The following is a 19,035-nucleotide window of genomic DNA, read 5'->3' on the forward strand; positions in this document are numbered from 1 at the left end:
CACTGTTAAGTGCCAGCAAATTTGAAAATGATACGAAAAATGCAATCATATTACTGGAGTTTATTGCACATGCCTGACTTCAATATGTAGTAAGCAACCTTTTCATTACTATATGTTGGAAGAAAAGAAAAACGGATACGTATTTGAAACTATGAGGGAAAGCTACACCTATACATAAATAGGCTACATCTCATAAAAACGTAATCACATAAATTATATCTGTTACTGGTCTTTTTATGATGCCAGATTTTGCAGATTCATCATGTCATGTGAGCAATCCATTACAGTTGGACTTTCTACGACTTCTGCCCATCTCTTGCTTCACTGGTATGGCTGTTCTTGATTGGCTCACTCTGTTGCCGTCGTTTCCAGTGACGCAGCTTATTTGGAACAATAAATAAGCAGGACTGCCACTGCCATTTTATCTTTGTGGAGAAGACGCTAGAGGAGGTTCTTGCTTCAACAGTGCTTGAACGGAACTTCTTTCCTTCGTCTGAGACTTCGTTACATTCCTTGTTTTGCTTAGGATTTGAGTCATACTTTAAATTATATTTTTCTATTTCATTTTGATAATAAAACCCGGAAAATTATCGCCGAAATGGAGACTTCTCAGATTCGCCAGAACTATCACCGTGACTGCGAGGCAGCCATCAACCGCATGATCAATATGGAGCTGTTTGCCTCATACACCTACACCTCGATGGTAAGTTTTCGCGAAAGATGTAACGTTCTGTTTATTTATGAAAATTACTCCATTGAAGGATTCATATATTCAGCAAAATGTTTCATGTTGGCCTAAAACATACGGTGTGACGTTGCCCAATGGTTGCGTCGTAAACAAAGCCGTGTGGTAACTTAATTCACTAATTAGGAAAGAATGCAGGACTGATTAGTTGCATTGTTCAGATACCAAAATCTCCCTACACTTAACCTGTGATGGTAACTATGTGTGTTCCCTGTGAACGTTCAGGCGTATTATTTTGACCGTGACGACGTCGCCCTTCCTGGATTTTCTCACTTCTTCAAAGAGAACAGCGATGAGGAACGGGAGCATGCGGATAAATTGATGGCCTTCCAGAACAAAAGGGGCGGGCGCATCTTCCTCCAGGATGTGAAGGTCAGGGTTGTTTTCATAAAACTTGGTGTAATGTTATTTGTTATCTCTTGCGGTTTTCTGTTAATGATAGTCCAGTGTTTGACCTCATGTTTACTCTTTGACCACTCTAGAAGCCAGAGCGAGATGAGTGGGGTAGTGGGCTGGAGGCCATGGTGTGCGCTCTGCAGTTGGAGAAGAACGTCAACCAGGCCCTGCTGGACCTACACAAGATCGCCAATGAGAAAGTGGATCCTCATGTAAGTAACAGTACTTCCACGCTGAAGCTTCAGATCTCATTGACTATTGAAACAAACTGCATGTGATCAGAATGTAATTCATTGGATATGATTCGTCCTTACACATGAAACATGGCAGGACTTGCCCATACTCACTGGATTCATTTTCTGTCCATTCATTAGCTCTGTGACTTCCTGGAGTCCCATTACCTGACTGAGCAGGTGGATGCCATCAAGAAGCTGGGCGACATCGTCACCAACCTCACAAAGATGGATGCCGCCAACAATAAGATGGCAGAGTATTTGTTTGACAAGCATACTCTGGGAAGCAAAAGCTAAATTAAGGGCTCAGCCTATGTTCTCAGTCTCTGCTTGGCTACTCCATTAATTTGCCATTTCCTTAATTTGTCTTATGGCAGCCACTCCAAATGCTGTCGCAAAGGTTAAGGCTGTTTTTCAGACTGATTTTAAACCGCAGTTGTCAATCTGATGAATAAACATTTTGAGCAGATTCTGTGTGGCAGTTTTGTTTATAATTGGTTGTGTTTTTGTCCTTGGGTTAGTGGTTAGACCATAGTGAACTTACTCCCTGATCACCCTTCACCTTGGGATTCTCTTGCTTGTTTTCTGTGTGGATCTGTTGGGGTTGTCACTGGAAGCATTTCAAAATTAAACCTAAAAAAAATTTAGTCCATAAATGGCACGCTTGCTTTCAGTGTAAAATGACTAACATTTAGTTACTAAGACCTTACAACATACAATTGTGGGTCATCAAAATATGTTAAGTCATGAACATTACAGTACAATAACTAGGCACAAAGAAAGGTTAGATACATGTGTCAAGATGGCTGAGAATTGAGTGAACCTTGAAAGAGTCCTTAAATGTATGAGGATGTAGTTGATGCACCACAACAGCCTGAAGGAAGTGAACTGGGTTGTTTGCAGAACACTGAATTATGGCACATTTCAATCTGGTCAGGTTCTGTTGAGTGGATATGAGGTGTGCACTGTAGAGCAAAATTGACCCCAGAAGGGGGATGCAACTTTATGACTTAAGGAGACTTTCACAAAAATATCCAATCCAGGGGTGTATTTGTCAGGCTGTTGAACTCAAATATCAAAAAACCTTTTTGCCAGGATCGAGGACTGGACCTAAAAAATGGAAAACTGTCTAAAAATGGACTTTGGACAAGGGGAGGAGTGACTTGTAATTAAATAACAGGTTGGGATTACATTTAGTGGCCCTATTACTAAACTTATGACATGTGGAATGGGTCAAAGCCCCACAGTGATTCATTAATCCACTGCAATCCTTGACGACGGGTATTTGATACAGGAGGGGCTGTCTTTGCTGACTAATTCATGAAGTTTCATTTCTTGAGTTGCATTAGGCTAACCAAGGCTCATTTATCTCTGAATGTGGGACGCTGTACATTTCTGCTGTCCTGTCCCCAAAAGACAGCCTAGTCTTCAGAATAACATGTCTTTTGAGATTACAGGCAACATGGTTACTAGGTCAACTGGGCCAGGACATTCAGTCACATTGACCACTTCTGCAAAAAAGAAAAACATGTTCTTATTCAGCAGTTTCACAGGATGAATGTGAAGCTCGCTGGAATGTTTCCGCTGCTACTGATGTCACAGCACAGGATATTCTGCCCTTATGATGGCACCGGTGTGACTAGGGGGGACTGGTCTAGTGCCTGTTAAACAATGGAATGCCATACAAAGTTGAAAGTACCTTGTCATGTTAACATTTCAATCATCAAAAAACCTCATAAAAAATTATTGAGTTTACAAGCCAAAACTTTTAAGGACAGGAGTGGAATCTCTCCTTATCTCTAACAGAAACTAACCTCAAGCCCCCCCAAAAAGGAAAGGAAGCGTTAACAAAACACATGGCACCCAGCCTCCTTCAGATGGCTTCCAAATGTACTAAATAAATTACTTCAATTAATATCAATAAAGTTAAGGATATGACAAAATAAGCACAACCACCAGAAACCTAAGTCAGACACACACTGGTGGGAGATTTAGTGAAACAGAGCAACAAGGACAGGCTCCTTCACAACAATACACAGCCTTTAAACACCAGCTGTCTGGAGAAGGAGAAAGGATTTCACTTCCTCCTCTGCTCCCATCAGAGGCAGGAAGGACTGCCCAACTAGCACACCTGCTCCCCTGCCCAGTGATAAGGGCAGGGGGAGGAGGTAGGGTAACTGAGATAGAAACACAACACAACCATATGTTCCAATCATATCACAAACAATGCTTAGTGCATACATAGATGAAATTACTATCACTGACAAGTAACAAAACTGGTTAAACAAATACATCTTTCCACATAACACATACCATGAGAGAAAAGGCTAGGGTGGGGTGCACTGTTACTGTCCTGTTCAGCAGCACAGGTCATACAGTGTGTCCACGTTTAAAAAGGCGCCAAAATTCCATTATTGGAGGGCTTGACACTGATGAACCATTTCCGATGCTGCCCATATACAGAACGCATAAAACAATCCGATTAGTCGATTGAGATTGGGATAGGTCTACAAGCCGTATGAAATCCTATATGGGAAATTATGGCGCGTGAATTACATTGGGATGTAGGCCTACAACAAAATCAGATTAGCGATAGAAAGTATAAAACCACTTTAAAATGAAAAGATTAGGTCCGGTGAAAAGATTAAGGGGCATATGGTTTGAACGTCAGCGGTTATCTCATAGCCTATATGCTTTCCATACCCAAAACTTAGTTTAAAAAAAAAAAAGTGAATTCTGGATAGAATGACGATAGAACCGATCATATAAACTACGCCTGCAACAGGAGGGAGAATTAATCCAAGCGATGCTTTGGACATTCAAATGCGATTTGCGCTCCAGAGGAAGAGAGGGTGGAGATAAAGATGGCACATTGGGATAGCGGAGATTAAGGGAGAAAGAGAGAGGGTGGGGGCAAGCGAGCGAGGAGGGAGGGAGAGGGATGGTGCGCAACAGTCATACCCTAAAGGTGTCAGGAGAGCATCCATAAAAGTGAAGAGAGAGAGACGTTTTTTTCGGGTAAGTCTTGTTTGACAGATATGGAATTGAAAGACAAAAAATAAATAGTAGTTTGATTTTGTCAATTATGTAGACCTATTAAAAGAATAGTGTAGTCTTAACTGTTATGGTGAAATCGGTGTATAATGAAATAATACCGCATGGATAATCTACCCGATCACAAAAAAGCTTTTTAAATTGCAGCGGCATGTTTTCATCATGTTTGGATGAGGTGGTTTGTTAATTTAAATTATTATGCAGTTTGACACAATGCAGGGATGTAGGCTAGTGTACGACGACGTTAAAAGATCAAGAAGTATAAATGTTGAAGTCATAATCAAAACGGCATTTCGCACATGAATTTCAATGTGAATTTGATATGCAGGCTTACAGTAGCCCACTTTCAACTTTTTATTTATAGTTTTGAGGGAACATGTTTCGTGCCTTAGAGTCATGGCAGTTGAGTAATCCTAGGATTCTGTGGTTTTCATCTGTTGAGTAGAAAAAAGCGTGATGAGGACAAAATCAATCCGTCCTGCTGTCACTGCGTAGCCCAGCTTAAGCTGCACATGTGAGACCGGCGTTTATTCGTGTCCAAGCCAAGCATACAATTGCATCATTCTTAATGTTACCCGTACTTAAATGTGTTAAGGGATACTTTCTGTTTTTAGTTTTAGTCTACACTCGTTGCAAATCAGTGGACAGTTGTTTAGGATTGCAGCTTTTAGCTGGTAGGCTATTTGTCCGCTGAGGGCAAGCTGTTGACCTTCTATATGCTCGAGGAAGAAAAGATAAGCCCCTCTCAGAAGTCCACAGGCATCAGCTGTCAACAGTCACGCCAGTAAAACTCATTAGTCTCATCATTTGATGCTGTATCATCCAAAAGCATGAGGAAAGAAGAGGGGATATCTATAGTGCTCTGGTGTCTCCATGGTGCATCAGACTGACCTCTTACCTTTATTTATCAATTTATTAATTGTTATTTATCATTATTTAGCTGTGGCAGTTAATGTCCACAGCAACTTAAGTTTTTAGCTGTCTGTTGCTGCCTCTACTGTCTCGTTGTTTTTGTGACAATGACAAATCAAGTACTTTGAACTTTGAACTTTAAACACAAGTGTTCAAGGCGGTGAAGTGACTAAAAGTTGATCAAAAGTAGTCCAATAGCTTGCCACACCCTTTCTCAGTTTTATGTGTTTTTTTTTTTTTATTAAGTAAAAGAGGTTAATACAAAAAGTAATTGGAAAGCTATAGAACTCCTGCCACAATATAGTGGCTTCAACAACACAATTTTTTGGTTCTGTTGTTTGTTGTTGTGAAGCAAAAACCAAGCCAATTTCAGTTTGCGGAAAGTAGGTTCAAGTCCACCATCTTGGCCAAACGTCCGGATAATGCAGATGGCCAAACATGGGTGGCCAGGGTGAACCACCACTCACAGCCCAGCCTTCTCTTCTGTAACCTTGACTGCTGACAGTCCAAGCCTATTAACCTGCACGTAATCTCTCACGTCTGTGGCTTGGTTCATGCACTCACACGCCCTGAACCTGGCACAACTACCACCGCCCCCCATCCCCCACCAGGGGGCATCCTCATGGCTGAGGGCTTAGTGGGAAAATAGAAGGAGTAGGGGCTGCTGACAGATACTTAAGACATGGATTACCTTTACCAATTAATCTCATTACATGCCTCTGGGGAGTACAGCACTGGCCTGCCTGTGTGTGTGTGTGTGTGTGTGTGTGTGTGTGTGTGTGTGTGTCTTTAAATGTCTTTAAGCTGTAGGACTGTTTCCAAAAATATATGTATGTGCGTGGTGTGTCATTGTGTGTGAATTCAACATGCAATGCAAATTGGCCTGTACCTTATAAATGTATGACATGGGAAGTTAAATGTGAATATGAGTGTGAAAGAGTGGACTGGTGTGTGTGTGTGTGTTTAGAAGCTATTTTGGTGAAAGATTAGTGAGATCTCTTCACATGTCATCATTGTCATACAAGGACGAAAGGAGGGAAAGTAAACTAGGAGAGAACTGTTGGCAGAGGATCAAAGAACAAAGAGGTTTACGGAGCCATTTGCCATTTACGGAGCCATTTGTTGAAACCTCAAAACCTCCGATCAGTTTGCCCCTGTGTGCGGCCATCAGATCATATTTTCCAAAGCAGAAATGTAACCTTAATTTGAATAAGTGACGACACATAACGAAGACAAGCTCTGGATGTGAATTCTTCTTCTGGTGTGTCCCCTCCAGCTGCCACGATGCGATTGGTCAGCCTGCAGCAGCGGCTGCGGCGTGCGGCGGAGCCAGAGGAGAAGGCTCCGCCCCCTCCGCCCCCACCGCCGGCCGTCCACAACCACAACTTCATGAACATGAAGAACAAGTTCTTCAATGAACTGGACCACCTCCCCAGTGAGTACACGCCTCTCTGTCACACACACACACACACACACCTCCCCAGAGTGAGTACACGCCTCTCTGTCACACACACACACACACACACACACACACACACACACACACACACACACACACACACACACACACACACACCTCCCCAGAGTGAGTACACGCCTCTCTGTCACACACACACACACACACACACACACACACACACACACACACACACACACACACACACACACACACACACACACACACACACACACACACACACCTCCCCAGAGTGAGTACACCCCTCTCTGTCACACACACACACACACACACACACACACACACACACACACACACACACACACACACACACACACACACACACACACACACACACACACACACACCTCTCCAGTGAGTACACGCCTCTCTGTCACACACACACACGAGTACACCCCTCTCTGTCACACACACACACACACACACACACACACCTCCCCAGTGAGTACACCCCTCTCTGTCACACACACACACACACCTCCCCAGTGAGTACACCCCTCTCTGTCACACTGACACACACACACCTCCCCAGTAAGTACACCCCTCTCTGTCACACACACACACACACCTCCCTAGTGAGTACACGCCTCTCTGTCACACTGTCACACACACACACACACACCTCCCTAGTGAGTACACCCCTCTCTGTCACACACACACACACACACACCTCCCTAGTGAGTACACGCCTCTCTGTCACACACACACACGCACACACGCACACACACACACACACACACACACACACACACACACACACACACCTCCTCAGTGAGTACACGCCTATCTGTCACACACACACACACACACACCTCCCCAGTGAGTACACCCCTCTCTGTCACACACACACACACACACACACACACACCTCCCCAGTGAGTACACGCCTCTCTGTCACACACACACGAGTACACCCCTCTCTGTCACACACACACACACACACACACACACACACACACACACACACACACACCTCCCCAGTGAGTACACGCCTCTCTGTCACACACACACGAGTACACCCCTCTCTGTCACACACACACACACACACACACACACACACACCTCCCCAGAGTGAGTACACCCCTCTCTGTCACACACACACACCTCCCCAGTGAGTACACCCCTCTCTGTCACACACACACGCCTCCCCAGTGAGTACACCCCTCTCTGTCACACACACACACACACACCTCCCCAGTGAGTACACCCCTTTCTGTCACACACACACACACACACACACACACACACACACACACACACACCTCCCCAGAGTGAGTACACGCCTCTCTGTCACACACACACACCTCCCCAGTGAGTACACTCCTCTCTGTCACACACACACACACACCTCCCCAGAGTGAGTACACTCCTCTCTGTCACACACACACACACCTCCCCAGAGTGAGTACACCCCTCTCTGTCACACACACACACACACACCTCCCCAGAGTGAGTACACGCCTCTCTGTCACACACACACACCTCCCCAGTGAGTACACCCCTCTCTGTCACACACACACACCTCCCCAGAGTGAGTACACTCCTCTCTGTCACACACACACACACACACACGCCTCCCCAGTGAGTACACCCCTCTCTGTCACACACACACACCTCCCCAGAGTGAGTACACTCCTCTCTGTCACACACACACACCTCCCCAGAGTGAGTACACTCCTCTCTGTCACACACACACACACACACACACCTCCCTAGTGAGTACATGCCTCTCTGTCACACACACACACACACACACACACACACACCTCCCCAGAGTGAGTACACCCCTCTCTGTCACACACACACACACCTCCCCAGAGTGAGTACACCCATCAAACACCCTTCAAACATTTTTCTTCAGCTACATGAACTCTCTCTGTCATACACACACACACACACACACACACACACACACACACACACACACACACACACACACACACACACACACACACACACACACACACACACACACACACAGTAATAAGGCAGGACCAGCAACTACAAGACATGATAGTGTGACCCTCAGGCATACTCTAACAAATCCAACTCAACCCAAGAAAAGTAACTTCTCCATAAGCACACCACTCAGTGACCTGACAGTCACACACACACACACGGAGATTGGATACCTAATTAGATCCCTGCAGGATTATCAACCAACTGACAACCTCTCTACCAGTGCTCTCAGTCAGTCTGACCAGTTGTTTTTAGGTTGTGTCAGAGATATCCTTACAAGAATGACAATTTGTTTGTAAGCTATTTTGTTTATTTTCAGTTGTTAGTGTTCAATTTAACACTATGAAACATTTTTTCTGTCCCATTCCATCTCAACCTTCCATCTCATGACAGACCATAAGCTCAACAGTAAGTATATCAATCATTTCTGTCAACAAATCCACCCACTTATGCGTCCATCCACCCATACCTATCCACCCTCTCAGCTAGTGCTCAACACTCTAGTCATTTCCAGCAGTAGACTGTTGTTTAGTGTAGGCTCGAGCTGAAGGAAGCTTCTGGCTAGTAACTGTTCATAAACTACTGAATTCTCTGGAAATGTGTTTGATGATTTGTCTCTGTCCCAACCCACTCTCTCTCTCTCTCTCTCTCTCTCTCTATTTCCCTCTCTCTCTCTCTCTCTCTCTTTATCTCTCTCTCTCTCTTTATCTCTCTCTCTCTATCTATCTCTCTCTCTTTCTCAGTGCCTATGTGGGCCATCGGGGCAATAGTGGTGGTGGTTCTGGCCCTGGTGGGCTGCTTTGCCTTCTGCATCTATAAGAAGTGCTTGGGAGGGAAGAAGAAAGGGAAGAAAGTCCGCGAGAGAAAGGGTGGCGGTGGTCGCAGAAGGAGAAAGAAGGATGGTGAAGGCGAGGGGGGTGAGGTAAGGGGGGTCAAGAAAAAAGAAAACGACATGGAACCTAGGAACGAGAGAGAAAGGGAGTTCTGATAATAATATATGAAAAATCTGTTCTTCAGGAGGAGAAGAAGGAGGGAGAGGATAAGGAACAGGAGTTCTATGGCAAGCTTGAGTACACACTTGACTACAACTTCAATGACAATGAGGTATGGGAACCAGCGTGTTTAGATGTGTGCTTACATGTGTTTGTATAAGTCTCTGTGTGAAAACGAGTGGGTGTGGGTGCAGTGGCTCCATTTACATATACATATTTAGCAGACGCTTTTATCCAAAGCGACTTACAATGCGACTTACAATGTATACACATTTTACATTTACACTGATGGCACACTGCACATCAGGAGCAATTAGAGGTTTAGTGTCTTGCTCAAGGACACTTCGACAGGGAATCGAACTATCAACCTTCTGATTACTAAACGACTTCTCTACCTCCTGTACCAATGTCTCCATGACACTGACTTCTGTCTGTTCTCTGTGGGTAGCTCGTTGTGGGGATCCTGCAAGCTCAGGACCTGCCTGCCATGGACATGGGCGGTACCTCAGACCCTTACATCAAAGTGTACATGCTCCCTGACAAGAAGAAGAAGTTTGAGACCAAAGTCCAGCGCAAGAACCTGTCCCCCGTCTTCAACGAGACCTTCAAATTCAAGGTGTGTGTCATTTCCTCGTACTCCCTCCTCAGCTCTCCCCTTCCCTTCTTCACCTCCCCAGTCTCTCTTATCTGTGTGTGTTTCCTCCTCTGCTCATCACTCTCCATTTCACCCCTTCCTGGTTTAGCATTTTTTTCAATCTCTACTTCACCTCGTCTGTTGCTCAGAGAATGTTATTTGTCAGAGATCTTTAAACTCATGCTCTGCTTCCAACAGATCCTCTTTAATGACCTGGCTGGCCAGTCCCTGGTGCTGCAGGCCTTTGACTTTGACCGCTTTGGCAAACATGATGTGATTGGACAGATCACCATCGCCATGAACAGCATTGACCTGGCTCAGCCCATTCACGAGTGGAAGGATTTGGTTGGAGGAGAGAAAGAGGAGGTAGGCTTTGCACCTCACCTTTATACAGTGGTGTATAAAGCACCCATACTTGAGTAAAAGTAAAGATACCTTCCTGGAAAATGACTCAAGTAAAAGTAAAAGTAACCTTTTAGAATACTACTTGAGTAAAAGTCTTAAAGTATCTGATCTTTACTGTACTTAAGTATCAAAAGTAATTTTCTGATATTAAATGTACTTAAGTATTGAAAGTAAAAGTACAAGTAAATGCTGTTAATAAAAAAGCAAAGGGTCCGAATTTTGAGAATTATGAAGTTTATTCCGACTAGAATGAGCATACTTATAAACTGGGCCTTATTTGAACACAATTTAACACAATAGGCAATACTAAAGCAGCACCGAAAGTAACAACCCAGTCATTACTTGAAACTGAAAAATGTTTTGTTCATCTTCAAAAAAAAACGTCCCAAAAAGCCATTATGAATTTTTAAAATTTGAATCTTTGTAACATTTTGTGAATGGGCTCCTGAGTATCCCAAGGTATGCATTAGGCACAACCTGAGAGCAATAACCTGTCGATCTGATACAAAGCCATAGCATTACATCAGGATCATCAGTTTTTCAAACAAGTTATCTGTACAGTGACTGTGAAATACTTTCAGCAACATGCACACACATCCCTTGAACAATAATGTACTAGCCGCTATCTTGCTCCACACTGCTACGTTACTGTAGTGTAGATTGACACCATCCTAGCTAACTAGCTAGATACTTCGCCAGAATGGAATAAAGAATAAGAATAAATAATCTTTGTAGGTTATTAGCTAGCTTGAAATATTATATACAGATCTTACCCAGCGGTGAAAGAACATGACTAGTCTACAAGGTTGTGCTGGTGGCATTTAATGAAGAGGTTGTGGGGTTTCTAATTTTTTGATTGAGACCTGTGTGCTTTTGCTTCGATTATTGTTGTGTCCCCTTCGTTGCTGATCTTAATGTTTTGGATATATCCTTCCACTGCATATTGCAGTCCATTTTGCCTTGATCTGGAGCAGTGGCGATTTTAGCCTGAAATTTCTGGTGGGGCAATTTTGTATGACTTCATGTCACCGTCAAAAAACTAGAGGTAGCTGATTATTATAAGCAGTAGACCAGTAGGATATGTTATGGGCTGCATTTTGAGTGCCGGCAGGGAGCAGAAATCCTATTTCAAATAAATGTCACATGTTGCCTATAATACAGCATTAAAGTAAAATGATTGCAACAAAGTAAAAATATTAGACAGACACATAGCTCAAATAACTTGACAGATTTATTAAGCTTGTGGCACACGTGTGGCATACAATATGAAGCGAAAGGCACACCTTAAACAAATAACAGCAACAAAACATGCTGCTAAATGAACAAAACTTTGTAAAAAGACGATGTCCTTGCAGATTGCATTGATACATCCATAAGCTCCAAAAAAAAAAGGTTTGACTCACCAATGCAGATCACTTAAATAGGAAGTTGGCGCGGTGGTTCTTTGCTTGAGTAAACCTCTCGATGACTTTGCTGTTAAAATCCACTAGTCCATGAACAAACGGGTTTTCAATGGTAAGCATGGAGAGTGCGTTCAGTCTCTGCTGTCCCATCGTGTTTCTTGTGAATGTCTTAATCCTTTTGTGTGGCGCCAAACGTTTCATTTCTAATTTATCTTCCAACGACAATGTACTAAATTGCACCCTCAACAACTAGTCTACATTATTCATTGTAGGCTGAATTAAAACACTTCCCAAATACTCGAAAACTACCGATAGCTAACTAGCAGTAACGTTACTGGCATTGATCTGTCTGATTTTGATCTGACTGTATGTTTTTTTTCTCTTAGTCACGGGGTACAGGTCTCGCGGTTTTCGCATTATTCCAGTCTAGTTGCCAGGCAGATTTCGTGGGGCACATCTGAAAGTGCCCCACCGCTCAATGTTAACTTTGGCCTGTGTGGTTCACCATATGTCTATGTGGTTCACGCTCATTGGTGGTTCCATGGTAACGGTCAATAACGCATTAACGTGCGCTAGGACCACTGATTCGCCAAACCTGCTTGCAGTTCTACCACAGTGACGTTGGTTTCGTCACTCTCATGATTTTTTTTTCTTCTAAAGATGATTTGATTTTGTAACGAGTAACGAAGGTTTCAGGGGAAATGTATCGGAGTAAAAGTATCCGTTTTCTTTGCAAAATGTAGCGAAGTAAAAGTAAAAGTAAACAGAAATATAAGTAGTAAAGTAAAGTACAGATATCCAAAAAAACGACTTAAGTACAGTAACGAAGTATTTCTACTTCGTTACTATACAACACTGCCTTTATATATATATATATACACAATGGAAATGTTTATATATATATATATATATATATATATATATATATATATATATATACATATACACACACACACACACACACACACACACACACACGCATACATTCATATACTATTTATTTCAGATTTACACGTGTGTGACTACAGTTTATTTGAATCAATTAATAAATCATCTTCTGGTTATTTGTAACAGGAAGAGAAGCTGGGTGACATCTGTATCTCACTGCGTTATGTGCCTACATCTGGTAAACTGACTATCTGTGTGATGGAAGCCAAGAACCTGAAGAAGATGGACGTCGGTGGCTTGTCAGGTACCCCAATCCTCTCGCACACCAACCTTCAGCGGTCTCACATGTCGCATGATGGGCTCTGATGGTCTTCATTCCCTCACTGGAAATCACTGAGATATACATTCTGACAGTTGGAATCCTGACAACCGATGACACTAATTAGTCATGGTCACATTGTGGGTTACAAGTTGTTTAGAATGGCCACTCATGTCAGTTTAGTGTTACTACTATAAATACATGCACTTGTTTTGTGTATTTTATAGCCTCATCCTTTTTTTCTCTCTATTTTTTTTTCTTAGATCCATTTGTCAAACTGGTGCTGCAACACAATGGCAAGCGTGTGAAGAAGAAGAAGACGACCGTGAAACAGAACACCTTAAACCCGTACTTCAATGAGAGTTTCAGCTTTGAGATCCCTTTTGCTCAGATCCAGGTACTGTCCTAATGTAATAGATTAACACTGGCGGTGTTGTTTTGGGTGCAGTAGCTGTAGATCTCCTCTCTCTCTATTTCTCTCTAATGATGACAGAAGGCCACGTGACTCTCTCACTTCTATCTCTTCAATCCCACAGAAACTTCAGGTGCTCATCACTGTGTACGACTACGACAAGCTGGGCAGCAACGATGCCATCGGGAAGGCCTGGATCGGCTTCGGCGCCACCGGTGTGGGCCTCCGCCATTGGTCAGACATGCTGGCCAATCCCAGACGCCCGGTGGCTCAGTGGCACACTCTGCAGCAGGAGGAGGAAGTGGACGCCGCCCTCAAGCTTCCCATCCGCTAAACACTAATCCCAAACACAGCCTCCAACATCACAATCAACCCTGACCGTCAATGGCACTTCTAATTCTAACCTCGCCCCTATCTGCTAGGCTAAAGCACATGTGGTGAGAATGCAAATGCGCACGCCCAAAACACCACTCCTGACCTTGAACCTAACTCTTAAAAAGCACACTGATAAGAAACAACAACATAATCGACAAAACACACCAGCACTTAGTCCTGTGCTTCCCAAAATGACCTCCTTCTTTTGCACACATCACACACCAGCTCATAATGTTTGTGTACTGTACCCACTCTAGTCAGCTGTCTAACCTAGCCGCACAGACACCTGTACTCACACCCAGATCTTTATCCTTTAAGCACAGCTTCAGCATATGGAGAGGAGTGTCTCATTACTGTAGCCTATGGTTTGTCTTGCATCTGGAAATGTCTCTGTGTCTTTCCTCGTCTCCCTTTGTATAAAGCGTGTGCCCTGCACAAGAACTATCCCCTCTGAAATACAGAGATGTAGCATTAGATATGTTTTCACTGAGTATGAATATTTCTTTTAATATCTCTTTTGAATCATTTGTCTTGTTTGAATATATTGTTTGTGTATGTGCGGGTGTGTTTGTATGTGTATTTGTTTTATGTGTGTATGTATGTGTGTATGTATGTATGTATGATTTTGTGTGTATGTTTGTATTTGTGTGTCTATCACTGTCTGAGAGATGTCTGGTTTGCCTACCATCCCTGAATGTACTGTTGCAACTGTAAATATTCTAGTGGAATAAACAATTCCATATGTAAAATGGGTTTCATGTCACAAGATTTTAAAACTGTCTGCACAAAAGAAAGACTGTGAGGCCATAATTAAGAAGTGAACACACCAGCCTTAAAAAGACAATGAGTTATGAGTTGGTTGTGATTTTCTTTCTCTTTATCATCAGTGTTACAAGCACTAAACTGTTTTACTCCATAAATAATAACAACTAAGCATAACAACATCAAGTAAACATAAAAGTATGTAACACACAAAAAGTATATCAAAAAGAGGAGCGTACTGTAACTCTTCTTGTAAGAAGAGTAAGCCCTACTTTGTCATGGTTGATGCCGGGCGATTGTGAGGTTACATGGGTGACACTGATGCTGAGAGTTAATCTGTCTCTCACAGACCCAGACACAGTTCTGCCCTCTGCCAAACATGTGAGTAGGGAATTAGTGTGGGGAGAGGGGGATGGCAGATGCAGATGGAGAGAGAGAAACACACACGGTGATGAGGGGTGGATGGGCATGTAGCCAGAGAGGAAGAGAAGAGGAGAGGGGGAATAAAAGAACCACAGACAGAGAGAAAGGGGGGGAGGGATGAGGTGAAAACAGGTTGTGGGTGCATGGGACAGATATATGATGTAAGTGTGTGAGGCTTACCTAGTGTGCAAGTGTGTGACAGGGGAAGGAGACAAAGTGGGAGACGTAATAACAAATGACAGGGAGGAGGGGCCTAGTCTGCCTTCTTATGCAACTAACCCGGTGCTATCTGTGCATGATGACACTACAACATTTAGACAAAGCTGCATCTCTTAGGTTTCACCGGCACTCCTCTGCCCAGAGTCCCCATCCTGGTGTGGGGGAAAACATTGCATCTGCACCCAACTGCTGGCTACCAGGCTGATTCAGATGGTCTTGTGTAGGATGGAGAGACTGGTAGCATGAGGTTCTAGCTCTAGTACAATTTATACAGCCATGCTTCTGCACTTCATCCGCACGAGGGCGCTAACAACACGCCAATTACTGGCTTACCGATGTTTACTGTCCATTCTGGGTCCTTGCTGCCTTACAAAAGCATATTAAGTGTTGCATGTACTTTACAGCTGTTTAAACCCAAGATCACGCAGCTGCGAGCGCCATGATCTCCTCAATTCTGCACATGAGGCTGTTGCTCCCGTCACGGAGACGTCAGTTGGGACAGATAAGTCATTTTCCAGGACCCTGATGTGTCAGAGCTTCTCGCAATGCAGCTGCGAGCTTATTGTCACTGTGGTAATTGAACATGAGTTCATTATTAACTACTTACTAACCGAGAGTGTTACTAACCGAACGGTCGAGGTTAGTAAGTTGTTTATTATATGGCATTTTTCGCTCCTTTCATTTTGTAAATGAAAAGAAATGGTAATTGTTAATAGAAAACATGTCGTTTTGTTCAGCTCTCAAGTCTTCTCACGACACAATGTGTTTCAGGTGTTGCGTAGCAAACAATTACTTGCTAACTTCAAGTTACAATGATCAATAGAAAACGGACAACACGGCTCAGCTAAAATGGCTTTAATTTACAGTAAAGTAACAACACAAGTGATTCAAACTATAGTTTCTTAGACATCCCAACCTGCAACCTGTCCTTTCAGGGAGGTATCCCGAGCTCCCCCCCCCCCAAAAAAAACTATTTACATGCAGGCCTACATATAGCCTTCATGTAGGCCTAGGCCTATTTGCCTGCGCTCCCTAACAAGTTGTGGTCCCTAAAAGATATAAAAGCATAATATCATTCTATAGGCTATAGCCCTATGCAATTATTTGTTAATTATGTTTAAATATGTAGATTACTTTTACTATTTATATGCTGCTTATACTATTTATGTTAACTGTTTTTATTTTTATTCCACTGCAACTTTAAACAGGTCTAAGGAGTTTGTTGTTTTCATGTAGCCCTGGCAACTAGCTGGCCTGAATAATATGCACATGAAATGAAACTTGTTGAACTCACCTCAACATGTGTTTTAAAGTTATTTAACCTGCCATGGGCAATGCTGAAATCACTGTTACAGATTGTACAGCGAGCAAGACTGTCTTGGTGATTTACTTTTCTAAGACAGGGGTACACCTTTGTATAGTCTGTTGTAAAATGTGTCTTATACTTCGTTTTTTAGGGTACTCTCCCTCTGCCTTGGTGCTCCTGTTCCTAGATACACTGAACTGGTTCAGGAGAAGACATAAAAGCCCGCCCACACTGAAAATTGATTGGTTGACTTACCGAAACAGGCCAATCAGGATGCTTCATGAGGCACACACTCACACTGCCACACACACGCACAGGGCCTGTTCGAATTGGCTTAAAATGCTCCCTTCCTTCCTTCCTTCCTATCAAGAGAGCAAGTACTGTTCGAATTGTCTTAAACCCTCTCTTCCTCTCTAGTAAGATACCTTGAAATACGTCACATAACGGTCATTTTTTAAGAGAGCATCTGAGCTGCCTTGCTGTCTTATGGCGGCAGGTATTACCCATAACTCTCTGCGCCATTCCCTAACCGGAGACAAATTTTAAAAAAGATGGCGGATGAAATCGTCGAAGTTCCACAAAAGTATTCACCGATGTACGTTTCTTTGCTTTTTTTGGTAATTTTTTTAAAAAGTTACCAAGAAATAAACAGTGTACTATGTACTTATGTCATGATTGATTAACAAAAATAGTCTGTTTCGTTAGCGATGTATCCGTTAGCCAGGTCGCTAACAGTAGCTGCTAGCTAGCAAATAAGCACACACAGGATGATGACACAGCGTCATGTTGCCGTACATCCTATCTTAATAGACTGTTCGAAATCAACGGTTTTTGAGATACCTTCCCCCGAAAGGACCTCTCTCGTCAGACACCTGTCCAACTAGAGATCAAGGATTAGACAGCTATCTAAGAATCCGAACACAGCCACAGTCTCTAGGTCCCTCTCCCTCTCTGTCGTGCGCGCGCTACACAGATGCTTACGCGGTTTGGAGCACGTCTGTCTTGCGTGCACGGTCTTGCTCGCTCGCCTTTAGATTCCGGGAGATTTTAAGTAATTTGCGGGCATCAGGGAGTCGCTATCAATATGCGGGAGACTCCCGGAACTTCCGGGAGACTTGGGATGTCTGGTTTCTAGTCTTCATCATCACGTTCAATAACAAATTTTCGCTACTTCTGAATTTCCTCATGGCTGTTGATCTATCAATATCGCTCATTTTGAAGATGGCGTCTGATCCATAGACATATATACATGTCTGATCCCTATCAGACCGGCGAGGAGGGCAATACACGGCTGGCATGACTACCCATTAGCCAATCAGAACGCTCAAACTGTCGTTGGGCATATAATAAAACAAATGTATTTCCTTGTGTGACCACTAGAGAGAGCTACCTGAGTGGAGAGTGTGTTGCTAGCTGGTACAGGAGGTAGCTACGTGTTAACATCATTACAGCTACCGACCTGATGAGAACAACACGTTGTCCTGTGTCTTTCTTTTAAAAAGCACACTTTATCTCCACTCCTCAGCCTGTAACAGCTTAACACTTCCAAAACCGTTGCTATGTTTTTTTTCTAAAACCAGCAAGTCTCACACTGAACCCGATGTTTTTTTTTCTGATCAAAGAATCAAGATTGTGAAGGAATACAAATATCTTGGTATCTTGATTAATAATCAACTTGCTTTTAAAAAACATGTTAAAAAAATATGCAAAAATTTTAAATTCACCTTGGCCAACTTTAGGTATCTTAGAAATCACATGTCCACCGAGGCTGCTAAAATGTACATGTTCTTGCTGATTTTATCTCACATTAACTACTGCTTACCCACCTGGTCTACTCCACTACCCTTAAACCAGTCATGTCTCTTTACAAACAGGCTCTCAAAATACTTGACAAAAAACCTAAATCACACCATCACTCTTCAGTCCTCCATAAGAACAGACTTTAAGGTGGGACAACCTGATCACATTTAAGAACTGCTGTTTAATGTTCAAAATCCGGTTTAACCATGGAACCATCTCCCACAGAACATTAGAGAATCAACCTCATTCAACTGCTTTAAAAGAAATCTCAAAACATGGTTGATAAATAACCAAAAATGTGATCGTTAGTGGGTAAGCAGT

General features: G+C 43.1%; 2 protein-coding genes across 3 annotated transcripts; both read left to right on the top strand.

Annotated features, from left to right (window-relative positions):
• Positions 1–397: 397 nt before the first annotated feature.
• Positions 398–1,843, top strand: LOC105891909 (ferritin, middle subunit). Its single transcript, XM_012818113.3, has 4 exons — positions 398–703; positions 971–1,117; positions 1,228–1,353; positions 1,516–1,843. The coding sequence occupies exons 1-4, from the start codon at positions 599–601 to the stop codon at positions 1,669–1,671; spliced, it is 534 nt and encodes a 177-aa protein (XP_012673567.1). The 5' UTR covers positions 398–598; the 3' UTR covers positions 1,672–1,843.
• Positions 1,844–4,279: 2,436 nt separating this feature from the next.
• On the top strand, positions 4,280–14,953 carry syt5a (synaptotagmin Va). Of its 2 annotated transcripts, XM_031569748.2 has the most exons (10): positions 4,280–4,392; positions 6,617–6,775; positions 9,170–9,184; positions 9,520–9,698; positions 9,794–9,880; positions 10,217–10,384; positions 10,601–10,768; positions 13,285–13,402; positions 13,681–13,814; positions 13,954–14,953. In XM_031569748.2, exons 2-10 carry the CDS (start codon positions 6,625–6,627, stop codon positions 14,161–14,163), a joined length of 1,230 nt encoding a protein of 409 aa, XP_031425608.1. In that variant the 5' UTR covers positions 4,280–4,392; positions 6,617–6,624; the 3' UTR covers positions 14,164–14,953. The 2 variants fall into 2 exon arrangements, with proteins under 2 accessions (XP_031425608.1, XP_031425616.1); XM_031569756.2 differs by lacking the exon at positions 9,170–9,184 and having other exon boundaries at positions 4,281–4,392.
• The last annotated feature ends 4,082 nt before the right edge of the window (positions 14,954–19,035 follow it).

Source organism: Clupea harengus, chromosome 1 (genome assembly GCF_900700415.2).
Source record: "Clupea harengus chromosome 1, Ch_v2.0.2, whole genome shotgun sequence".
In the NCBI taxonomy this organism is placed as follows: domain Eukaryota; kingdom Metazoa; phylum Chordata; class Actinopteri; order Clupeiformes; family Clupeidae; genus Clupea; species Clupea harengus.

Excerpts from the sequence above, each read along its gene's own strand:
- LOC105891909 (XM_012818113.3), top strand. The coding sequence starts at position 599 with ATGGAGACTTCTCAGATTCGCCAGAACTATCACCGTGACTGCGAGGCA. Across the intron at positions 704-970 it reads CATACACCTACACCTCGATG|GCGTATTATTTTGACCGTGA; the intron begins GTAAGTTTTCGC and ends GTGAACGTTCAG. Across the intron at positions 1,118-1,227 it reads TCTTCCTCCAGGATGTGAAG|AAGCCAGAGCGAGATGAGTG; the intron begins GTCAGGGTTGTT and ends TGACCACTCTAG.
- syt5a (XM_031569748.2), top strand. The coding sequence starts at position 6,625 with ATGCGATTGGTCAGCCTGCAGCAGCGGCTGCGGCGTGCGGCGGAGCCA. Across the intron at positions 9,699-9,793 it reads GTGAAGGCGAGGGGGGTGAG|GAGGAGAAGAAGGAGGGAGA; the intron begins GTAAGGGGGGTC and ends TCTGTTCTTCAG. Across the intron at positions 10,769-13,284 it reads TTGGAGGAGAGAAAGAGGAG|GAAGAGAAGCTGGGTGACAT; the intron begins GTAGGCTTTGCA and ends TATTTGTAACAG.